Here is a 24,457-nt window from a genome sequence, read left to right on the forward strand (position 1 = left end):
GCCCAGAGGAAGAGAGAGAGAGAGGATTTTGGAGGAGTTGGTGGCGGCAGCAGCAGCATGCTCCAGGGGCGAAAAGAAGCAAGGCCTCTTTAAGGAAAAGGTGGAAGAGTCAGGATCAGAAAAAGGAAAGGAGGCGAGGTTGTCAGAATACAAGCGAATTTGAGGGCTAATCCACATGGAGCCCCATTTCCATCTGTCCTGTTTGCCATCGTTCACTCCCTAGAGACTAAAATGGACAATGTGAAATTTGAGTGGGCCCCGAACAAGGAGTATATATCGGAGGTGGTGACCCTTTGAGAGCTGTATGCAACGAAATTTCATTTTGATGTATGCCGATTGGTGTACATTCAAAGTGACAATAAAGTTATCATCATCATCATCAACTTCCTGCTCTAGTTCTGTCTCCGCCCTTTCAACCCGCTTTCTTCCTCGTGCGACGCTCCGGGCTCGGCTCACGCAAAAGGCCTCCGGCATTTCCAGCGCAAGTGAGAAAAGCGCAGGCGCGTCGCCGGCCGGGCAGTCCTCCGAACAATACTTGTTTATGCGCCGTTGGAACGCCCGCCCGTCTTCTATTTCCCGTCTGGCGTGACGATGCGTTGTTCTGTTGCTTCCGGGTCACGTGTCCCCCGGCTTTTGGGGCCTCCGACATCTCGGTTTTGAGAAGCCTGCTGAGAAACACCGGGTCGGGCCGATGTTGAGGCGTCGCTCCTGGCCGGGAGGTTGAGAGGCGGCCGCGGAGCGAAGGACAAGGCCGAAGGGGACCGGGTGGCCAATGCTGGGCCGGCGTTCACCATGGAGAAGATCTTGGAAGGGTTGGTGAGCTCGTCCTATCCGTTGGCGGTGAAACGGATGATAGTGAAACGCGTGGTGGAGTCGGCGGAGTCGCCGCTGAGCGGACCGCAGTGCCGGGCCATGTTCGCCTTGAGCACCCGCCTCATTCTGCAGGGCCCTGACCAGTTCCAGCGCCAGGTCGGGCGGCAGGTCCTCGAGGCCTACGCTCGCCACCACCGCGACGACTTCGAGGCCTTCTTCACGCGCGACCTGGTCCTGGCCTTGCTTGGCGGGGGAAGCCCCACGTCCCCTCTCCTCCCTCCTCCGTCGCCTGCTCCCGGCCTCGGCTCCAACTTGGACCCCGGCGTGTTAGACTACGTCCAGACCGGCTTGCGACTTCTCATTAGCTGCCCGGCGGTGCTGGAACTCTTCGCGTTGCTCCAGAGGGAAGCCTTACGCCTGGTGAGCGAGAGGCCTCCGGCTCCTCTCTGCGCTCGCCTTTGCCAGCTTCTCAGCGACTTTCCTCAGTGTCTGCCCCGGGGTAGAAAACTCGCCCTCGCCTTTTGCCAGCAGTTGGTACGCAGTATCGCTCACTTCCAGACGCAAAGCACCCGGGAAGCTGCTCTACGCCTCTACGTCTCCCAAGTCACCCAAGTCAGCAATCTGCTGCGCGGCATCTGGAAAGCAGAGCCCGATACGCTGCTGCCCTCCTTGCAGGAGCTCTTCGCCATCATCTCTTCCACCGGTAGGCTTCTGTTTTTTCCTCCGTCTTCCCCAGGGGTCTTCAAACTTGGCCCTTGTGGACTTCAACTCCCAGAATTCCTCAGCTAGCGTGCCTGGCTGAGGAATTCTGGGAGTTGAAGTCCACAAGTCATAAAAAGGGCCAAGTTCGAAGACCTCTGGTCTTCCCGTTGAATCTAATCCCATTGGGATTCTGAAAGTAAACAACAAGAAGCTGGGGGATATCAAATACGGAAAAAGGAATTCCAGCCTGCTCCAGAAAGGCTAGGACACGGGTAGGCAACCTCGGCTCTTTTATGACTCGTGGACTTCAACTCCCAGAATTCCTGGGAGTTGAAGTCCACGAGTCATAAAAGAGCAGAGGTTGCCTGCCCTTGGACTAGGAACAAGACTGGTGTTGATGAGCAGAAAGCTGTTTGAAGGCTTCCACATTTAGTTTGCAAAAATCTGGAGGGCAGCACAGATGCTGAAAACTGACATCCTTGGCTGCTTTCTAGTGTTCTCTGGATTTTTGCCACTCAGATATGTTATCCTTGTCTTTGGTTGCTTTTTTAAAATATTAGCTAAATATTGGGGACCATTCATGTTACTGCCGATATGGCTGTGATTTACTCAGTATTTGTGCGATAACTGATTAGAGCAAAGTTCCTAAAGTTTCAAACAGTATAGGTAAATAATTGATTAAATTATTTAGCATTTGGATTGATTAATAGAACTGGTGACTAGATTTTAGAAGTTCTTGGAGGGAAGTCGGAAGAACTGAATGTAAATATTTGGAGAGTATTAGATTAGCAAGGTATATATTTTTATTCCTATATGCCACGACTTCCTTGATTTGTAGTGAGCTTTGATGCATAATATTCAGGCACTGTTTGGAGATAGCTGGATTCTACTTTGATGAGAGAGATAGGAGTTAGTTATGTTTTTGGGTTTTTTTGAAACTTTTATGTCACTTAAATTATTATGGCATTGTTAATGATATAGTTAATATTAAATGTCATTGAGTGGCTGCATAGTTTTAAAGTGCATTCATTTTTTCAAAATGTGAGATTTTAACATAAGTAGAAAGTTTTTAGTTGCACTAACGTAGAACTAGTTTAGTTTAATCAATTAAATATAATTAAATAGTTCTTAAGACCTAGCTTTGTTGTACATTGTTTTGGTACTATCTGTGCAGAGATAACTTATGGCTTCTCCATTGGCTTTCCTTTTGTCTGTTTGTAAATGACATGGTGTAATATGTTTTGTGTTGTTCATCTGGAGGTTAGGACCAGATGATTTTTACTACGTCCTGATACATAAAACTATGCAACTCAGAGGGTGTATTTTCTTTTTAACCAGACTGTATTGGAACTGTAGCATTTGCTAAAACAGAATACGGGTGAAACTCGAAAAATTAGAATATCGTGCAAAAGTTCATTTATTTCAGTAATGCAACTTAAAAGGGGAAACTAATATATGAGATAGACTCATTACATGCAAAGCAAGATAGTTCAAGTCGTGATTTGTCATAATTGTGATGATTATGGCGTACAGCTCATGAAAACCCCAAATCCACAATCTCAGAAAATTAGAATATTGTGAAAAGGTGCAATATTCCAGGCTCAAAGTGTCCCACTCTAATCAGCTAATTAAGCCATAACACCTGCAAAGGGTTCCTGAGCCTTTAAATGGTCTCTCAGTCTGGTTCAGTAGGAATCACAATCATGGGGAAGACTGCTGACTTGACAGTTGTGCAGAAAACCATCATTGACACCCTCCATAAGGAGGGAAAGCCTCAAAAGGTAATTGCAAAAGAAGTTGGATGTTCCCAAAGTGCTGTATCAAAGCACATTAATAGAAAGTTATGTGGAAGGGAAAAGTGTGGAAGAAAAAGGTGCACAAGCAGCAGGGATGACCGCAGCCTGGAGAGGATTGTCAGGAAAAGGCCATTCAAAAGTGTTGGGGACTTTCACAAGGAGTGGACTGAGGCTGGAGTCAGTGCATCAAGAGCCACCACACACAGACGGATCCTGGACATGGGCTTCAAATCTCGTATTCCTCTTGTCAAGCCGCTCCTGAACAACAAACAACGTCAGAAGCATCTTACCTGGGCTAAAGAAAAACATACCTGGTCTGTTGCTCAGTGGTCCAAAGTCTTCTTTTCTGATGAGAGCAACTTTTGCATCTCATTTGGAAACCAAGGACCCAGAGTCTGGAGGAAGAATGGAGAGGCACACATTGCAAGATGCTTGAAGTCCAGTGTGAAGTTTCCACATTCTGTGTTGATTTGGGGAGCCATGTCATCTGCTGGTGTTGGTCCACTGTGCTTCATTAAGTCCAGGGTCAACGCAGCCGTCTACCAGGAGATTTTGGAGCACTTCATGCTTTCTTCCGCAGACAAGCTTTATGGGGATGCTGACTTCATTTTCCAGCAGGACTTGGCACCTGCCCACACTGCCAAAAGCACCAAAACCTGGTTCAATGACCGTGGGATTACTGTGCTCGATTGGCTAGCAAACTCGCCTGACCTGAACCCCATAGAGAATCTATGGGGCATTGCCAAGAGAAAGATGAGAGACATGAGACCGAACAATGCAGAAGAGCTGAAGGCCACTATTGAAGCATCCTGGTCTTCCATAACACCTCAGCAGTGCCACAGGCTGATAGCTTCCATGCCATGCTGCATTGAGGCAGTAATTGCTGCAAAAGGGGCCCAAACCAAGTACTGAGTATATATGCATGCTTATACTTTTCAGAGGTCCAATATTCTATGTACACTCCTTGTTTTATTGATTGCATGTAATATTCTAATTTTCTGAGATTGTGGATTTGGGGTTTTCATGAGCTGTACGCCATAATCATCACAATTATGACAAATCACAGCTTGAACTATCTTGCTTTGCATGTAATGAGTCTATCTCATATATTGCATTACTGAAATAAATGAACTTTTGCACAATATTCTAATTTATCGAGTTTCACCTGTAATGGATATTGAAGCTGTTGTCCTTTTTATAGTAGTGTCACAGAATGATACATCTGTGAGTGTGAGACAAATTTACATAGAGAAATGTAAATAAGAAATTCTGTGAGTTGTTTCAGTCAGAAATTTATTTTTATTTTGCCTTTATATTGTTTTTATAAATAATTCAAGATGATAATTACATAAAATACTCCTTCCTTTTTCTATTTCGCCACAACAAGTATGTGAGGTGGGTTGGACTGAAAGAGAGTGACTGACCCAAGGTTACCAAGCTGGCTTTCATGCCTAAGGACTAGAACTCAATTTCTATCCTAGTGCCAAACCACTAAACTAAACTATGTTATATCCAGACTACCTGTGAGCTGAACTATGATATAGGAAAGCCCCATTAGAGGAAAGGAAAGAGGTGGTTTTTCTACTACTCTTATAGTTTCCTTGGCTTTTCTCCAGATGAAAATAGGAAGCAATGCTCAAACTGTATCTTTTATCCTTCCAACAAAGAGCGTCCACTGAATATCACTCCATTTGGGCTTGAAGAGTCTGAGAACTTTGAATTGGTTCAGAATATGGTTAAGCTTGAAACATAACCTTTTAAAATTGATTCATATCTTAATGGAAAAAAGTAGAAGTAATATACAATAATTTCTTATATGTTTGGTAATTATAGATACTTCTGAACCTTCGGTTGCTTTGGCAAGTCTTGTGCAGCATATCCCTTTACAAATGATTACAGTCCTGATTGGAAGCCTTACTACAGATCCAAATGTAAAAGATGCAAGTATGACACAAGCTTTGTGCAGGTATAGTATTCAGTCTAGCAAAAGAGTACCTGTTAATTTAATTAAGCATCTTGTTTATTACATGCATTTTAAAGGGAAGATTATTATTTCAATTTATATCACTGCTTATTTCAAGTTCATCGCTCTGGTTAGTGTATAGTATTGAAACCACAGCAATCAAAACAAAAAATTACCAACCATATAGATATAAATAGCAGATGAGTAAAATCAATGACAAAGTAACATCACTATTATATGGCCTACTGTCACAAAGCATGGATATCACAACAGAAAAGGCTCTCAGGGCCCAACACATGGCATTCTCTACTAAACCTGACCTGAAGCATGCCTCTTCTGTCAGACTTAATGGCACAACTACAAACAATCAGATGGAGGTAATCCTTCAGATAACCACAAACAATCAGATGGAGGTAATCCTTCAGATAACCAAGCCCATTCTAGTTAATATGCAGATTAAATCTGCATATATCTGAACATGGTGTTTACTGCGTTGGATTTGTATTTGGAATGGAATACTTTATTTGGCCAAGAGTAATTAGACATAAGGAATTTGTGTCCAGTACAGAAACGCACTCTGTACTTGCAAGCAACAGAGAGAATAATATAATACCAATAAAATGGGGAAATGAAGATAATGAAAAGGATAAATAATGCCACAACCGCACTGCACGGTTTAATATGCATGCAAATTAGATAGGAACTGTGAGAATCACACTGTTCAGCAGAGTGATGGCATGAGAAAAAAACCTGTCCCTGTGTCTAGTTGTCTTGGGCTTACAATGCCATGTAACACCATCCTGAGGCAAAATAGTCTATGTCCAGGATGTGAGGTATCTGCAGATACAATTTCAGCCCTCTTTCTGATTTGTGTAATATACAAGTCTTCTATGGAAGGAAAGCTGGTTGCAGTTATTCTTTCTGCAGTCTTGGCTATCAGTTGAAGTCTGTACCTGTCCTGTTGGGTTGCTGTACTAAACCAGACAATTATTGAAGTACAAATAACAGACTCAATAATTCCTCTGTAAAACTATATCAGGCCCCTGGAACAGTCTAAAATTCCTGAGTTGATACAGGAAGAACATTTGTTGTGCCTTTTTAATGATCGTTCTAATGTTAAGCATCCATTGCAAGTCTTGGGAAATGATAGAACTCAAAAACTGAAGGACTCTATTGCTGATACTGTTCTGTCAGATATAGTAAGAAATGGTAAAATACAAGGTCTCCTAAAATCCATTCTTCATTTCTACAGTTTTAAGCATGTTCAGCTCTAGACTAATCCAGCTGCACCACAGTTGGACAAAATTCCTTTTGCATTGATTTAGGCAGCTTAAATTGGCCATGCAGTAAGCTAGCTCTAAATAAGAAATTTAATTTTTCCTTTCCTATCTTTTCTTACAAAATAGAATACATAGGAGTACAATAGCATATTTTATTTTCTGTTAGCTAAAAAGATATTAAAAGGTGTGCTGACTGTATAATATCTATTTTATATGAGAATGCATTTTCTGTGTCCATGCATGGTTTAGGAAAATAGTGCCATTTCATTAGAAATGAGGATACTTTTGAAGGTGGATTGTGATTGACAAAAGGAACAGTAAGGAAAAACTGAGAATTCTTAGAAAAGGTTTGTGTTTCATTGTAATTTCAAACCTTTTTTGAACTCCTGTACTAGACGTGTGAAGAGTTTAGAACTACTGTTCCTCATATTTTGTTTTAGACATTTCCTTAGCCCTCTCAGGTGTCCTTACATGATTAGCCACCTTTTTCCTTGGGGTGTTTCATTTTATTTATTCTACATTACCTAGGATCAGTGATGATGGGCAATGCAGCTTTCCTAGAAACTTAACCTAATGTTAGGAAATGGGGAAGAAATTAACATTTTTGAAAATTAGATCATGAAATTTATTTTTCCAACAAAAATCAGTAGCGCTTCTACTTTCCAAAGAAAACTTAGTGGAGGTCTCATGTAATTACAGAATGTAGAAACATGTTTATTGGGGATTACAAATCTGGAAGAAAAAAATTATTTTAAAGTGTACAAAAATGGTGAGTATTGTGGCTTAATAGCAAATCTAACTTGGAAGATTATTTGTGGAATATCAAATTATGCTATCAAGATTTTTTTTTGCTATAATGTATGTTTTGATGATAGATTGGTGATAATGTAAAGAACGTCTGTTGGCTTTGATAGTTTGGTTTACCTAATGTAATAAAACTGTATCATGATGTCTAGATAATTTATTACATAGAGCACTGCAAATAACAAACTATGTGTTGCCTTGAGGGAAACAAGCGACAAAATATTGAATCTTTTCCATAGCTTCCCTAGAGGAAAAGAGGTATCTGGCAAAGTTTTTCCCCCAGCCAGAGCATCATATGGTCTCAGGGTAACCTGTGACCTTCATATAATTGATATAATATGAAAACCAGTACCAGAGTTCAGAAATTGAGTAACTGGGATATAGATTTTGCAGCTAAAATACTAAAAAAGAGAAATTCATCACTTTTCAGGATGATTGATTGGTTGTCCTGGCCATTAGCTCAGCATGTGGAGACCTGGGTGATAGCATTATTGAAAGGACTGGCTGCAGTTCAGAAGTTTACTATCCTTATTGATGTTACTTTGCTTAAGATTGAATTGGTAAGTATTATTATTCAACGATTATTAGAATTTTAGTTGATGTTGTAATAAAATTATAAATGGATTGCTTTTTTATAAAAATTCTTCACTGCAATTTGTGTATTTGTAAATCTATGATACTACTGTACATTTCTTATTTTTAATAACAATTCTTCCTTTTCCTGCAAGGTATTTAATCGCCTTTGGTTTCCTCTGGTGAGACCTGGTGCTTTGGCTGTCCTTTCCCATATGTTGCTCAGTTTTCAGCATTCTCCAGAGGCTTTTCATTTGGTGAGTTTTTTCTTTCTTTTTTTCTTTTTTCTTTTTGCCTTAAAATTGTCACTGAGAAAGAAAATACCTGCAAACAGGACATCTCACTCTTATATCAATAAAGCCAAAAAATCACATCCTTACAACCCAAAAAAAAAATGAAACATAAATTTTGATTACATTACAGTTGATTCTTAACCAGATTTATCTTCCTCAATCTTAATGGTTTAAAACCATTAAGTTTATAACCTTACATCTGTAAAGTTCTTAACACTTTCTTTCTAAGAGTGTTGATATTAACACTGGGTTGTATCAAATTATGTGGCCAAAGTATCTTTGACCGTGTTGAAATGTACGCCCCCTCTGATATTCCTATCTTGATAACCTCATGGAATAGGAATGGCTGATACAGAATGAAAGTGAAATCATCAAAATTATTTTCCCATTTTGCTTCATTTGAAGCTTTAACTGAATTTTAATATGTCATCAATGAACTTGGATGCAATTCATTTTATTTATTACATTGCTGCAGAGGTCTGTTATAAAGAACAGCATGAGTTATAATTTAGCAATAATGCAAATTAAACTTAAAATTATAAGAATGAACAGTCAAAGATGTACTCTGCTAATTCTAAAATGATGGAGTGTTCTTTTTAGCACTTTCATAAGGTTTTTCCTTATTTGCTAGCAGATGTGGAAAATTATGGAGCTGTAGAATTAATTTCAGGAAGAGCTCATAAAACAGAATGTTTTATATGTTTGCAGACTTAACCATATATTTTAAAAAGTTGCTAAATGTTTCAATCACAGCATGTAGGGCAATAATGTACTAGCAGTGGCTATCCTGATTTCTATCCCAATAGAATGTGAAATTATGTTTCTTAACTTGAAATTGCTCATTTAAAGAATAAAGATAAAACTGATCAATTAAGGTGTTCAGGTAAATAGAAATACCATAGTTAATTATTATGTTCTGACTTCATAATATAGTAATTAAAATGTGTTATGTTCAATGAGCAAGGCAATCATTAATCTATTTATCTTAAAATTAGATTGTTCCACATGTGGTTAAATTGGTAATATTGGTCAAAAGTAATGGTCTGCCTACCAGCACAGCATTCTTAGAACAGCTGAGTGAATTAATGCACTGCATGATGTACCATTACTCTGGATTCCCAGAACTTTATGAACCCATTCTAGAAGCAATAAAGGTATGCAAATACAAATATTTCAGTACTGAAGGGCTTAAAAATCATTTTTTATTTTATACATAAAATTGTATCAGTTATTTTGGGATTTCAGGAAAAAGTAAAGAAAAACATTGAAATCAGTAAGCAGGTAAAATGTAACAGTGTCATTAATGTAAATCTTTTAAATAAGATCTTGAGTTGTTTTATCCATAAAAGAAAATGGTAACGTACATTTTTACTTCAACATGGTAAGACTTTCATAGAGGTATTTTTGCCTGTTAATTATTAAAAAGAAAAGATTATTTTAGCTAATCCTTTATATCAGAAATTGCTGTTTAAAGTAGCCCAAAGATTTCCAGATTAGGAAAAAGATTTTTACTTTTTTGTTACCACGGGAACTGAATAGTGTTTTAGAAGATAATACGTGTTTAGATTCATGTAATAAACTTCCACAAGATGGGTTGGTGAGCACTTAGTTTTAATTCTTGATTTGCACTGCAAGAAAGAAAAAAATATATGGTGAACAAGATGGTTATATGTTATCAGTTTATAAATAGGTGCTTTTCTTAGCAGAGACGTTGTTAAGATTTGAAAGTAGTGGGACATAGGCTGTTTGACTGCTTTTTTTGTAGATGTAATTGTTATGAAAACAGTTGCATAATACTCATTGTTCAACTTGTCTCTCTGTTTTCGTTATAGGAGCTTCCCAAACCCAGTGAAGAAAAAATTAAGATGATACTGAATCAGAGTGCCTGGACATCTCAGTCCAGTTCCTTGCAATCTTGTCTGTCTAGATTTTCTGGAAAATCTGAAACTGGAAAGACTGGTCTGATTAATTTAGGAAATACTTGTTACATGAACAGTGTGATTCAAGCACTATTCATGGCTACAGAGTAAGTTTAATCCTATTTGTTTTAAGGTTGCAACTTTTTATGTATGCAATATTTATTTTTATTTTATTTTATTGAGATTTCTATACCGCCCTTCTCCCTAAGGGACTCAGGGCGGTTCACAGGGCATATATAAATAGCAGTACAAAAATTAAAAGAAAATTAAACCAATGCCCAATTAAAATACAATAATGATAAAATAATAAAAACCAATAAAAAACCCATATACCCCTATCAGGCCAGACCAGCTAATTCAAATAAATGGGTCTTCAACCCGCGACAGAAGGATCGAAGGTCCGATGCCGTCCGGAGCTCAACCGGCAGTTGGTTCCATAATGCCGGAGCACCCACAGAGAAGGCCCTCCCCCTGGGGGCCACCAGTCGACATTCCCTGACCGGAGGCACCCTGAGGAGGCCCTCTCTGTGGGCACGCACAGGGCGGAGGGGAGTTGACGCCGGCAGCAGGTGGTCCTCGAGGTATCCCGGACCCATGCCATGTAAGGACTTAAAGATCATAACCAAGACCTTGAACCTTACCCGGAAGACAACTGGTAACCAATGCAGCTCGCGGAGCAAAGGTGTAACATGGGAGTACCGGGAAACTCCCAAGACAACTCTCGCGGATGCATTCTGTACCAGTTGGAGCCTCCGAGTAGTCTTCAAGGGAAGCCCCATGTAGAGAGCATTACAATAGTCTAGGCGAGAGGTCACGAGCGCATGAGTGACCGTACACAGGGCATCCCGGTCCAGATGTTTTAATATGTTTTCTTTTTTAGAAAAATATATGGCATTTTAAAAATTTAAGATTCAAACAGTCTCTACCATACTGGCATTGCAAAGGACCCTCAACATAGCTGTTGGTGATGACAACTGGCACCCATTATCTTCCCTTTCCTTGTTACAATCTAGGCTTGTTTTCTTTGCCATATTTGTTTCTTTGTTTTGTGTTCCTTGTTTTGTTTCTTCTTTTTAAATGTTTTGAACAATTTGTAAATGCCCAGAATCGCTGGAAGTTGAATGGCATATAAATTTAAGTTATTATTTCTACTACTAGTTCTCTGATGGCTTGAATATAGCAATAAGAATCTGAGTAAGTAACAGAATGTGTTTCCATGCCTCAGTTCATATTAAGATTAAAGAAAATGTAAATCACAATAAATTGTTCATTTGATCATTGACCAGCAAATAAAACAAGAAAATTACAATTAATTATTTAGAATATAAATATCACGCATATATATATGCGATATTTATATTCTAAATAATTGTAATTTTATATATATATATGAGTTCAAAATTCTACATACTGTGTATAGTGACATTGTAATGGTATGTATTCTGGCATTTATATAGCTTTCTGTATGAGTTAATGCAGCGGTCCCCAACCTTTTTGGGTCTGTGGACCGGGGGCGGGCAGCAGGCAGCAACAGACAGTGAAGAGGTGGACAGCAGTGGGAGGGGATGGTTACACGCGTGCAACCTAACCCTGCACGTATGCAAAAAAGCTGCACATGCTCTCCTGGCGCTTGCGTGGCCCGATTCCCAACAGATTGCAAGCTGGTGCCCGGGGATTGGAGACCCCTGAGTTAAGGAATTCCAAACTTATTTCTATAAGGTAAAGGTAAAGGTTCCCCCGCACATGCATGCTAGTCGTTTCCAACTCTAGGGGCCGGTGCTTATCTCTGTTTCAAAGCCGAAGAGCCAGTGCTTGTCCGAGGATGTCTCCGTGGTCATGTGGCCGGCATGACTAGACGCCAAAGGCGCACGGAACGCTGTTACCTTCCCACCGTAGTGGTCCCTATTTTTCTACTTGCATTTTTACGTGTTTTCGAACTGCTAGGTTGGTAGAAGCTGGGACGAGTAACAGGCGCTCACTCTGTTATGCGGCACTCGGGATTCAACCCGCCAAACTGCCGACCTTCTGATCGACAAGCTCAGCGTCCTAACCCACTGAGCCACCGCGTCCCTGATATTCCTGATTTCTATACTAGAAGGAAATTTAAAGACATCCCTTCTGCATTATTTATAATTGGACAATTTATTGAATGCTGTTTTTTTCTAAATTTCAAATCAAAACAAAGTCATTTCCCAAAGTGATTAAATTGTTCTTCAAAAGTATGGCTTAGTATTAAGATTTAATTCCAATTTGAGCAGTCTCATATTGCTAATGTGATTTTGAACATAGTTAAATTATTTTAAATTAGCTTAGTAAATGCTCTTGAAACATCGGAGTATCTTTGTATAAATTTGTATCTGAAAATTTTTATGATCTCATCTTTTGCAGTTTCAGAAGACATGTGCTATCATTAAATCTAAATGGGTGCAATTCACTAATGAGAAAATTACAACATCTTTTTGCATTTCTTGCTCATACACAGGTCTGTGTATTATTTTCTGAAAATTAAAGTAATACTGCAAAACGGAGGCTTGTCTTATTTATATGTAGAATTGATTGTGGAATATTTGCATTTTTTTTATAAATCAGTAGAAAATGCAGACCATTTTGTTTCATCTCTGAAATTTTGAAACAATTAGATACTTCTGGAAAAAATGCAGATTCGTTGAAACTGAGCATTATACTGATGCTTGTAAAATTATAAGGTGCAGTAATTTTAAATTCAATATACTGTATTTTTCGGACCACAAGACGCACCGGACCATAAGATGCACCCAGTTTTTAGAGCAGTAAAACAAGAAAAAAAATCTTTCTCCTCTCTCTCTCCCTCTCTCTTTTTCTCCCTCCCTCTCCCTTCCTTCCTTCCTTCCTTCCTTCCTTCCTTCCTTCCTTCCTTCCTTCCTTCCTTCCTTCCTTCCTTCCTTCCTTCCTTCCTTCCCTCTCTGCATTAGAGCAGTACCCGCGGAGGCAGCCCTGCAGCCCGGCTTTCTCTTGCAGAAAGCAAGCTGAAACGGAGTGAGGGAGATTGCCAGAAATGCGAATCGGCCGATCTCGCACTCCTGCAAACTCCCTCGCTCGGTTTCAGCTTCCCTTGCTACAAGAGAAAGCAAGCTGAAGCGAGGCAGATTGTAGCAGCGCGAGATCAGCCGATTCGCATTCCTGGCAATCTCCTCACTCCGTTTCAGCCTGCTTTCTCTTGTAGCAAGGGAAGCTGAAACCGAGCGAGGGAGAGTGCAGGAGCGTGAGATCGGCGTTTCTCAGCACGTGCCGATTCGTGCTCCACTTGCAGAGGTTGGGGCTGGCCATACGGATCACCTTCGGACCATAAGACGCACCCTCGTTCCCACCCCACACTTTTGGGGGGAAAAAGTGTGTCTTATGGTCCGAAAAATACGGTAATCAAATGTTTTATTCAAACATTCCCTCACAAGTTAAAGTAACACATTAAGAGGTTAGGATTAATGTCCAAAATTAGTTTGGAAAAGAACATTAAACAATTCTCGTTGCATGAAATTTTATTAGGTGTCTTTAATGATAACTATTATTTCCCTGTATTTCAAATATACTTTTTATTCTAAATTAATATTTACTATTGAATTTTAACATGAATTGGGAAATAGATATTACATATTTGGATTTTTATGCTGTCAGAATAGTTCATTAATCCTTAGCTTTTCCACTATATAAAAGGTTGTGAGAAAGACTTTGAGAAGTGGGGTGAAGAGATCATGTCTAGGGAACAATCAGATAAGCAGGTACATCCTGATGTTACATAACTCTCCCTAACTTCTCAGGTTTTAAATGAAATACGGTTGGAGATTTTTACTTTTAGATTTGCAAAAATCTGTTAACGTAGCCTTGCAATAAATTAGAAGTAGCTTATGTGGTCTGCTTCCTATGTGATATACCTGGGAAGGCTGACATCTACTATACTTGCCTCCTATTCACTTGATTTCTGTTTTTATAAATTATGAATTGCTTTGTAGAATAATGCCAGTGTTTTTGTCTTATTTGTTTTTTATTTAGAGGGATGCCTATGCTCCTCGCCTTTTCTTTGAGGCATCTAGGCCTCCTTGGTTTACTTCTAGATCTCAGCAGGACTGCTCTGAATATCTTAGGTTCCTGCTAGACAGGTAATGATAATCAGAATTCGTTATCCAAGATGTTATTTTTACATACATTTTACATGCAAAATATTTTATAGGCAATGCATTTCTTGTAACTTTGTTGGGTAAGAAGTATTCACCATAAACTTCTTTCACAGAAAGCTGCAAAACCTGAAGCAGTCTTCCCAGTCTTCAGGTACAAAAAATATGGTATCTTTCTAAAGACAACTATTACTTAAAAATAAAATAAATTTTATATAGTTTGAAATAACATGCTTTGTTTTTGACTTGTGTGACATCTCAGTCATAGTCTCTTTCAACACAATCTTGGTTTTCAGTTTCTGTTTCCAAAAAAGCCGTTTGAATCTCTGCAATGGGATGTTTCTTTGTCTACAAAATTCATATGATATGCCAAACAACTGTAATAAACTAAAGTAAAGTAACTGTTAGAATTAAAGCAATGGAGCAGAGTATATTAATCTGTAGTTGGGGAGACGGCATTCAAAGTACAAATAGTTCTTGACTTACGACCACAATTGAGCCCAAAATTTTTGTAGCTAAGCGAGACGGTTGTTAAGTGAAATTTGCCCCATTTTACAACCTTTCTTGCCACAATTGTTAAGTGAATCACTACAGATGTAAAGTTAATAATCTGGCGGTTAAGTGAATCTGTCTTCCTTATTGTCTTCACTTGTAAGAAGGTTGCCAAATGTAATCACATGACCCCAGGACACTGCAACCGTCATAAATATGAGTCAGTTGTCAAGCATGTGAATTTTGATCTATGATCTATTTTGACTATGGGGATGCTGCAGTGGTCGTAAGTGTGAAAAACTTCAGTGCTCTTGTAACTTGGGACGGTCACTAAATGAACTGTTGTAAGTCAAGGACTTAACTGTATTTTTTTCCACACTAGACTTGCCTAGTAAATAATTGGTTGTATGTATAAGCATACTGAAACATAGTAATGTGTCAAATAGATAAACTGGTGGAGAGCAATATAATTTGAATAGAATTTTTTTCCCCTAAGGCTACATGAAGAAGAGAGAACCTTGAAAGTTCTGTCTTCATCAAGGCTTCCTGAGGATATGAATGAAGAGTCCCTGGTCCAAGACGTAGCCAACAAATCTCCACTGTTTATCAAGCAATCATGTTCAATGAAAGAGGAGAGAACCTTGATAGAAAAAATGTTTCGAGGGAAACTGCAAACAAGCATATGCTGTTTAAATTGCAAAAGTACTTCTCATAAAGAAGAAGCCTTCACAGATCTTTCACTTGCTTTTTGTCCTCCAGTATTCTTTAAAAATGTTGGTCCGCCAGCTGTAGAACATTCATCTGATGAGAAAGATGACGCCATGGAACAGGTCAATGCTAGGGCATTGAGCCCCATGACAGAGATGCCATTTGGTGTGGTCACCGTTGGTGATTCCTGTGAAATGGTCACAAATGATGGGACTTTGAAAGATCCCTCCACTGACTCAAATTCTGAAAATGTTACAGATCCTTTTGTCTGTAAGACTGAACTTGGGGATAACTTGAAGAAACACATCAGTGAAGTTACTCCTTCAGTTACTGATTTGCTAAATTATTTTTTGGCACCTGAAGTTCTTAAAGGGGATAACAAATACTTCTGTGAAAAATGTGCCTCCTTACAAAATGCAGAAAAAATTATGCAAATTGTAGAGGAGCCAGAATACCTCATCCTGACTCTTTTGAGATTTTCATATGATCCCAAGTGTCATATTAGGCGCAAAATCCTAGACAATGTGTCTCTTCCGCTTGTTCTAGAATTACCTGTTAATAGAACTCTCTCATCCTTAAGTACATTGTCAGGCATTTGGTCTATGAGTGTTGAGTTTTCTGATACAGGAGAGAATCTGGCTAAAAAGCTAAAGCCTTCTGGTGCTGAAGAAGTTGGTTGCCCTCAACTAATCCCTTATGTATTAAGTTCTGTAGTTGTACACTCTGGCATATCTTCTGAAAGTGGGCATTATTATTCTTATGCAAGAAATGTTGCTAATTCAGGGTCTTCACTGGGATCTTTTGATCAGTCGCAAACTCTGGCTTTAGCTTATCCTCAGAGCAATTTAACTGCAGCTACTGAAAAGGGTCTGGATGAAAATGAAGTGTCAAAGGAATGGTTTCTATTTAATGACAGCAGAGTGACATTCACCTCATTTCAATCAGTCCAAAAAATTACGAGCAGATTCCCCAAAGATACTGCTTATGTGCTGTTTTACAAAAAACAAAATAATGCTGGGACTATCAGTGCTAAATCAGCCAGTGGACTCTGGATCAATGGAGATCCCCCTCTACAGAAAGAACTTATGGATGCAATTACAAAAGATAATAAGCTGTATTTGCAGGTAAGGTGCAGATATTAATCTGAAGGAAATCAGTTCTGTAGTTACTGTAAATGTGGACAGTATAATATAAGGTTGGGAATACAAATCTAGGCAGATTATTCTGATTAACCAGCATTGTTAATGTTATGGATTGCTAAATTTTAGTATTCCCAGATTTCTGGCAAAGAAAAATCTTAAATATCTTAACTGAAATAACATATTGTTCTTCTGGATTGGAATCACAGTTATAATGATGTTAAAATTTTTATAAAGTATTTTATTATTATTTATTTTTCATCCAACTCACAGACAGGTGAATCTGAGTGGGATTTTATCTGATCTGTATTTGTTTAATATATAAATATTATGATTATAGAATTAAAGGCTTTATATAAAATGAAGTCATTTAAAAACTCAGGGTACTGGTAAACCACAATTTAGAATTCAGTTTGACAAAAAGGTCTTCCAAAGGTTTAGGTTGATTTGAGAATTTACTAAAGTGTTCATATTTTCCAATATGGTAAATCTAAATCTCTTTCTACCTCAGCAGTACACTTCTTTTTTAAAAAAACAAAGAGTAGGAGTCAACGTGGGGAATACCTGTACTTGTCAGCTCTTGACCTTCAATTATTTAATGAATATTCTTAGAGTTGTCAGGTTAACATATATCTCAATGTAACTTTTTATTCAATTTATATAGCTGACCATTTCACATGTGCGACTCTGGTGACTCACATACTAGCTTTGAATAATTCTAACTTGAAAAAGTTTGAAGTGGAATCCAGTTGAAATTGACTTGGCAAAATTACAAAATCTAGCAGACGTTAAGTATGCTCAATTTCACAAGCACATGTGAGAACTAAGGTGATGAGTGTTGAGAGAGTGAGACAAGGGAAATGACTAGACCAGTGGTGGCGAACCTATGGCACGCATGCCAGAGGCGGCACTCAGAGCCCTCTCTGTGGGCACGCACGCCACCACTGCCAGCAGCTTGCACAGGTCCATTAGGCCGCCGCCCAGAGCAGCAGCACTACCCAACACAAAGGAGGCGAAGCAGCCAGCTAGCAAGCTCGAGTAGAGGTGGTAGAGCACGCCCACGCCCAGCAAGCCAAAGGCCACCCTGAGCAGGGAAAGCCAGATCCCCATCGGTGCCATGGCCCCCCAGGCCCAGCTAGGATTGCGTGCCTCCCCCCCATCTATGCTGGGCCTCCTGTCCACCACCCCACCCGCCAGAGACCCCCTGGATCTCCCCCAACCCTGCCCTGCCCCTACAGGCATCCCCCCCATGAGCAACATCAAGGTGGCCATGCCCACTCTAGCTATGCCACCCAGTCTGCCATGACAAATGCAGCCATGCACACACCCCATGCCCCTCCTGAGCGCACCACAATGCTGAGGCGGCCCTGGCACTTTGTGATAAATAAGTGGTTTGTGGTTTGGGCACTCAGTCTCAAAGGTTCGCCATCACTGGACTAGACAGAAGGGTTATATACAGAAGATGACGGGGAAAAACAGATCAAGGAAAAATCTTAGAAGATTTTGAAAATTGCAATATTTATATGGCATTTGAGCCATACAAATGTGATTTTAGGTGTAGAGTTACTTGGTCATATAGATGAAGTGATAAATAATCCATGATTTGGATATTTATGTGGATATGGGAAAGTAGGAAACAATTTGTTAAAAGCAGTCAAATAATGGGTCAGTTTTTTAATTGGGTGTATTTTGTCTACATACCAACTTACCTCAAAAATGGCTTAAGTCGTCATCAAGGTCTTCTACAGAGGATATTGGGAGTGAGTGTTTTCCAATGGTTTCAATCATTTGCAGCATCTTTAGCATAGTCTCAAGAGAATTAATCTTAAAAACTTCCTTAAGTGTTTGGTGCCAAATTTTCCAAGGACAGTCTCATTTTCTCTTTCCTCCAGGAGTATCCAAAAATAGCTCAGTCCTGCATCCAAAAAATCAAGTTAATGCTGCTACAGAATTAGCTACCTTGTTAGAATAAAAAATTCCATATACATTTATGTATTAAATTTATATGCCCCTGTCTCACTATCCAAAGTAATTGAAGGGTGCAAAGTCTAATTCACTTAAATTGTCCAGTAATTTTGGAAACCTCCGTGACTGACTGCAAAAAAGTCTGTTAATTCATTGTAAAGCTATGGTTCCAGTGGAAGTGAAAAATGAACTTGCTGATAGAGCAGATTTTATTCACAAAACCCAGGTTAGGTAAGTCTCAAATTCCTATTGGAAAGTCTAGGAATCTGGTCAATAGTCCTATGTGAATCAGGTTAGACTAGGGTTGGAAATTTAAAGGTTCAACTTTGTGATTCAAAATTCAGCACAGTTCAGTTGGATTGGCACCAGTTCAAGATTTCATTTGGAAGAAAAGATTAGTCTTTATAATGAGAAAAATTTGAATGTCTGAAGCAGTTTCACTTCACTTTTTGGTATAATGGAATCCCTGGTTGCATCAAGAATATTGTTTGCCTGTAATATCTTGGGTTAGCTAGACATGGCAGCAGAACGATGTTAGTACAGTGCCATAATGATAGGCCAGTGATGGCGAACCTTTTAGAGACCGAGTGCCCAAACCACAACCCAAAAACCACTTATTTATCACAAAGTGCCAGGGCCGCCTCAGCATTGTGGTGCCCTCAGGTGGGGCATGAAGGTGTGTGGCCCACTGGGTGGGCATGGCTGCAGTTGTCATGGCAGACTGGGTGGCATGGCTGGAGTGGGCATGGCCACCTCGATGTTGCTCATGGGGGGATGCCTGTAGGGGCCGGGCAGGGTTGGGGGAGATCCAGGGGGTCTCTGGCGAGTGGGGTGGTGAACAGGAGGCCCAGCATAGATGGGGCGGAGGCACAAAATCCTAGCTGGGCCTGGGGGGGCATGGCATCAATAGGGATCTGGCTTTCCCTGCTCGGGGTGGCCTTTGGCTTGCTGGGCGTGGGCGTGCTCTACCACCTCTACTCAAGCTTGCTAGCTGGCTGCTTCGCCTCCTTTGTGTTGGGTAGTGCTGCTGCTCCGGGCGGCGGCCTAATGGACCTGCGCAAGGTGCTGGCAGTGGTGGAGTGCTTGCCCACAGAGAGGGCTCTGAGTGCCGCCTCTGGCATGCGTGCCATAGGTTCGCCACCACTGTAATAGGCAATCCATAACAGAAAAGTTGTCACCTGTGCTTTACACCACACTTACACACAACAGTCTTATTTTTTGAAGAATAAAGAGGCTTAAAACTTTTCTAGCTGTGCAGAGTTTAAAAGTAATGGGAACCATACTCATTTACTTCTTATGGCTTCCAGTGAGGTCTGACAAGAAGGACATTATCCAGTTCCCTCAATTAAACAGTCTTGTCAGATGGTACTTAGGTAATGCACCTCTCTGTGGTTGCATCTGTTCTGTAAAATAGTGTCTCCCCCAATATTGAAATGTCCCTGATCCTGATGATCTTCTATAATACATTAAAAACATGACAATTTCTCTGATAATTGGACCAGGAAGTTAAGTATGGTAATTATTTTGATATTTTAAATTTTGATTTTTTTATCATCCAGGGTCATAAGTCAAATGGGTGGGCCTATATAGCTAGTTAATTAATAACCTTAAATCTATATTTATAATTCTAAAGCTGAGTTGAATTTCCAGTTGTGTTTGCAGGATCAGTACATTCCATTAGTAAAAGAGAGTAAAATTAAGGCTTGAGACTGGCCATATTAAAGAAAGTGAAAGAAACCCTAAGTAAAGTTAGCCCTTCTCATGTAAAAGAGCTGATTGGTAGATATTATTATGAACAAATTACTGCCCAGTTTGTATCAGTGTCAGATATAATATTTAGTGCTGAAGTTACTACACTCTATATTATTTGTAAGAATCACAAAAACTATCCAAATCTATCAAAATTCTGAAGTTCTTTGGATCCACTTTACTTGATTAACAAATCTGCTTCAGTGGCTTGATTCAGTCAATTTCTTGTTGAATCTATTGACTCATTCAAAATGTTATACAGTTCTACCAGTTCATAAATGCAATACTCAATGGAAATAACAATAGGATAGGCATACTGATCATTTGAGTCCTTGATCTGTTATACATCTTAATTCATGGTTTTAACAGAACTGAAAACATACTCCAGAAAGATTGCCAAAGAATTTATCCAGGATTCCTGCAAGACTAGTATTTGATGTTCTTAATTGTCTCTGGTAATTTAGTAAACAATTCTGCCTACACCCTAAATCAATCATTGCAAAACTAGGAGTGCCTTCGTATGAGACTTTGCATTTTTTTCATCAGTAGATGAAAAATTAGAACTATAATTAGAACTAATTAGAACTATACAAGCTATTTTTCTAGAATCTTCTGGGGAATACTACAATTATGATGGATCTAGTATCTCCTTGTTAAAGGATTTTAAAGAAATTTAAAATGTTGCAGGATCCAGTCTGAGTCATTCAACAGACCAAAGGTTTATTCTTCCAAGCTTTTGGGCTCACGCTGGAGCTTATCATCAGGGAATTTCTCTCTCTACAGAATACGTGCATTAGGCTGTTCTACACGCAGTATTTATATAGTGCCTGGTTGTGTGTGATTTTTAGTTGGGGTGTTGACGGCTGGCTATTAAGTTGTCAATTGTAGTTTTCTTGTTCCACTGTGCCCTTGGCTCCCCGTTAAGCTGGTGGTAAATCAGCACTTCTGTTGACTGACAAGGGAAGTATTTTTGAGGCTTCAGTCCCCTGGCTATTTTTGTCCCTGTTTGGCCAACAATCATAGTAACTGCAAAATTGAATCCTTGCAATCTGTCCCACATAGTTGCTGGGACAATCCATGCAGGGAATACAGTAAATTACAGTCGAAGTTTCTCCCACCTCCAAACAAACTTAAGTGTTGTGCCAGCCATTTAGCCAGGTTGTAAGTAGAAGTACTCTTTAGCGCTGCCAATAGGTCTGCGAGGGATCCCTATTTTGTGTATTTTGGTGCTCCCTGGGCTGGTGTCTGTTCCTCTCATTAAGTTTCCTGACTCCACCCTTGAGCACCACGGTCACATCACATACATTATTTTTGACACAACTCAGAGGCTTAAATCTGGTTCCTGATAAGATCAAAAGAGATGTTGATCTCTTTTGACATGATGTCCTTATTTACATCCCTCCCTCCCCATTTACCATATAAAGTGATAAATGGAAAACTAGAAGAGTACAATACAGATCAAAACAACCTAACTAGGACACAAATCATGAATCTTCTCCACTACTGTGAACAAATCTTTTTCATGTTTAAAAAGGAAATATAAGCAAATAAAAGGGATGCCCATGGGATCCCCAATATCTAGAGTCATTGCAGAAACAGTCCTGTGTAAACTACAGTTCTGTATTTTTCAAAAATACACCCCAAATTTTGGCACTGCTACATGGATGACACACTTGTCATAATAATCAAAAACTTAATAGCCAGCCATCAAAACCCTAATTAACAGCTAAACCCACACACATCCGGGCAGCATACAATGCATAGTGCACATTTTCTGGAGAGACAGAGGTTCTCTCTCTGATGGGCTCCTAGCAGGAGTCCAAAAATTTGGAAGAATAAAGCTTTGATCCCTGTGACCGACTGAGATTGGATCCTGTAACATTACCCTGGGACACATATGTACCTTCATTCACAAAATTTGAAATGTTCTGGAATAGTTATAGGTGTCCTTAAGTTTAAAAGAAAAGTTTCTAAAACTAGTAAAACAAATGGATTCTTTGGTTTATTTTGTGGGGTGTTTGTTTTACATTTATAGGGTCACCATTGAAGAAGTATTGTGTAAAAATAATTGACGTAGCTATGTCATATGTAGCATTCTGCTTCCTATTTACCCCCCTGAAATTTACATTATAATCAGTTTCTTAAAAATTAATGTCTGTGTGTATGACTACCATTCATTTTTTTCTTTTAGGAACAAGAGCTTAGTGCTCGAACCCAGGCCCTAGAAGCATCTGCAGCTTCGTGTTCTTTTCGGCCAAATGGATTTGATGACAATGATCCCCCAGGGAGTTGTGGTCCAACCGGTGGAGGTGGTGGGGGAGGATTTAGTACTGTTGGCAGGCTTGTATTTTAAGGAAGATTGCATTGGTTTCTAAATAGCTTTGATTCGTGCACAGGACTGTTATGTTACTGAACTGTATTAAATAATGTCCCAAGCTTTTTTCAAGATGTGATTTTTGCTTTTGTTTTTTGTTTTTATTTGAAATAAATAAGTGCATCATGGAGAAATCTACCTCTTAAATTCACTTGTTTTTGGAAAGATATTCTTGGCCAAAAAGGGAATTAAACTTAAAAACCAATATAGATCAGATAAAAGCACTTAAACATTTAATTCCAAGTCCAGTGATAAAATATTTGAAAAAAGACATGTTTGTGTGACACCAACAGTGCTTGTGCTTTTTGTTTTTATTTTGTTTTATTTCTTAAATATGTAAATTGTCAAAGGCATTAGAAATGATAACTATTAAATGGAAATCTAATCTTTTAAACAATATAACCCAGAATAACAAAAGCTGTATTTCAATATATTTGTATTACAAGTACAAGTATGTAAAGAATCAACTTCACATGCTTGTTAAGTCACTTTTCTAAATGGGTGTAATCTTGTAGAGAGTTTTTGGGGGAAAAAAGAAAAACATTTGTAGCATTTCTTACTGCTTTAAGGATTTTAAAATTATTTCAGGGAATACATCTTACTTTCAAGGAAGAGTTTCTATGTGCCTTGCCATACTGTAACAAAGTAAAACATTTTTTGAACCTGAAGAAAAGTGTAGAACATAAGATGTTAATTTCTTGTTTAATATGAAGTTCATGAATTTTTGAAAAGTGTTAGCTTCTCCAAAAGTAAAGTTTAATGGTTCCAAAAATATAGTAGTTGCTCATGTTTTTAGTACTAACATTGGTTAAAACTTTTTGCATTGAAAATTAACATCGCTGTTTTAAAAATTGGAAGCTTTATGTATATTGCTGAGATTAAACCTCTTAGGATCATATATGCTAGGTGTGTGGTAGTTGGCAAGAGAATTTTAATTTTTTTTCCTCACATGCAACCTTATCTAGATTTTTTCCTCATATTTTTCCTCATATTTCCTGTTGCATATCAATTGAGTATGCAAGTTTTGAAAACACAGTTAAGAAAAATTGAGTACTGGGAGAAGAGCCTTTAGTGGCATCAGGGTTTGAAAGTCACAGTAGTTTTGTGAGCCCAGTGCAGAATTAATGTACACATCTTACTAAAACATGTGATTTTTAACAATGCTATTTTGAAGGGCACAAGGGGTTGTAACACTGACTTGATTTGTATTACACCAAAGATGCATTAAACTAAAAACAAATTACACTTGTTATCCAAGAGTTGCAATGTATGGCTGTGAAAGTTGGACCATAAGAAAGGCTGAGCACCAAGGCTGAGGCCTTTGAACTGTGGTGCTGGAGAAGACTCCTGCGATTCCCTTACACTGCAAGGCATTCAAACCGGTCAGTCCTAGAGGAGATCAACCCTGACTGCTCTTTAGAAGGCCAGATCCTGAAGCTGAAACTCAGATACTTTGGCCACCTAATGAGAAGGAAGGACTCACTGGAGAAGAGCCTAATGCTGGGAAAGATTGAGGGCAATAGAAGAAGCGGACGACAGAGAATGAGGTGGCTGGATGGATCACTGAAGCAGTAGGTGTGAGCTTAAATTGACTCCAGAAGATGGTAGAGGACAGGAAGGCCTGGAGAAATGTTGTCCATGGGGTTGCAATGGGTTGGACACCACTGCAGCTAACAACAACAATCCAAGAATTCAGCCATTGCCTGTTTGCCTGTGCTAATGTTCAAATATTTTTAGTA

The 24,457-nt window shown here is 39.2% G+C and overlaps 1 protein-coding gene across 2 annotated transcripts; it reads left to right on the forward strand.

Annotated features, from left to right (window-relative positions):
- The first annotated feature begins 598 nt into the window (after window positions 1–598).
- On the forward strand, window positions 599–22,784 carry USP38 (ubiquitin specific peptidase 38). Of its 2 annotated transcripts, XM_083367768.1 has the most exons (10): window positions 599–1,516; window positions 5,145–5,277; window positions 7,789–7,918; window positions 8,087–8,188; window positions 9,220–9,378; window positions 10,057–10,250; window positions 12,532–12,625; window positions 14,170–14,276; window positions 15,280–16,615; window positions 22,536–22,784. In XM_083367768.1, exons 1-10 carry the CDS (start codon window positions 793–795, stop codon window positions 22,695–22,697), a joined length of 3,141 nt encoding a protein of 1,046 aa, XP_083223894.1. In that variant the 5' UTR covers window positions 599–792; the 3' UTR covers window positions 22,698–22,784. The 2 variants fall into 2 exon arrangements, with proteins under 2 accessions (XP_083223894.1, XP_083223895.1); XM_083367769.1 differs by lacking the exons at window positions 599–1,516; window positions 5,145–5,277 and adding an exon at window positions 6,823–6,901.
- Window positions 22,785–24,457: the final 1,673 nt, after the last annotated feature.

Source organism: Vipera ursinii (genome assembly GCF_947247035.1).
Source record: "Vipera ursinii genome assembly, chromosome: 7".
NCBI classification, from domain to species: Eukaryota; Metazoa; Chordata; class Lepidosauria; order Squamata; family Viperidae; genus Vipera; species Vipera ursinii.

What these genes read in the sequence shown, in the direction of transcription:
- USP38 (XM_083367768.1), top strand. Translation starts at nt 793, where the DNA reads ATGGAGAAGATCTTGGAAGGGTTGGTGAGCTCGTCCTATCCGTTGGCG. An exon ending in CTTTGCTTAAGATTGAATTG is followed by an intron (nt 7,919 to 8,086) that starts GTAAGTATTATT and finishes TTTTCCTGCAAG; the next exon opens with GTATTTAATCGCCTTTGGTT. An exon ending in GCACTATTCATGGCTACAGA is followed by an intron (nt 10,251 to 12,531) that starts GTAAGTTTAATC and finishes CATCTTTTGCAG; the next exon opens with TTTCAGAAGACATGTGCTAT.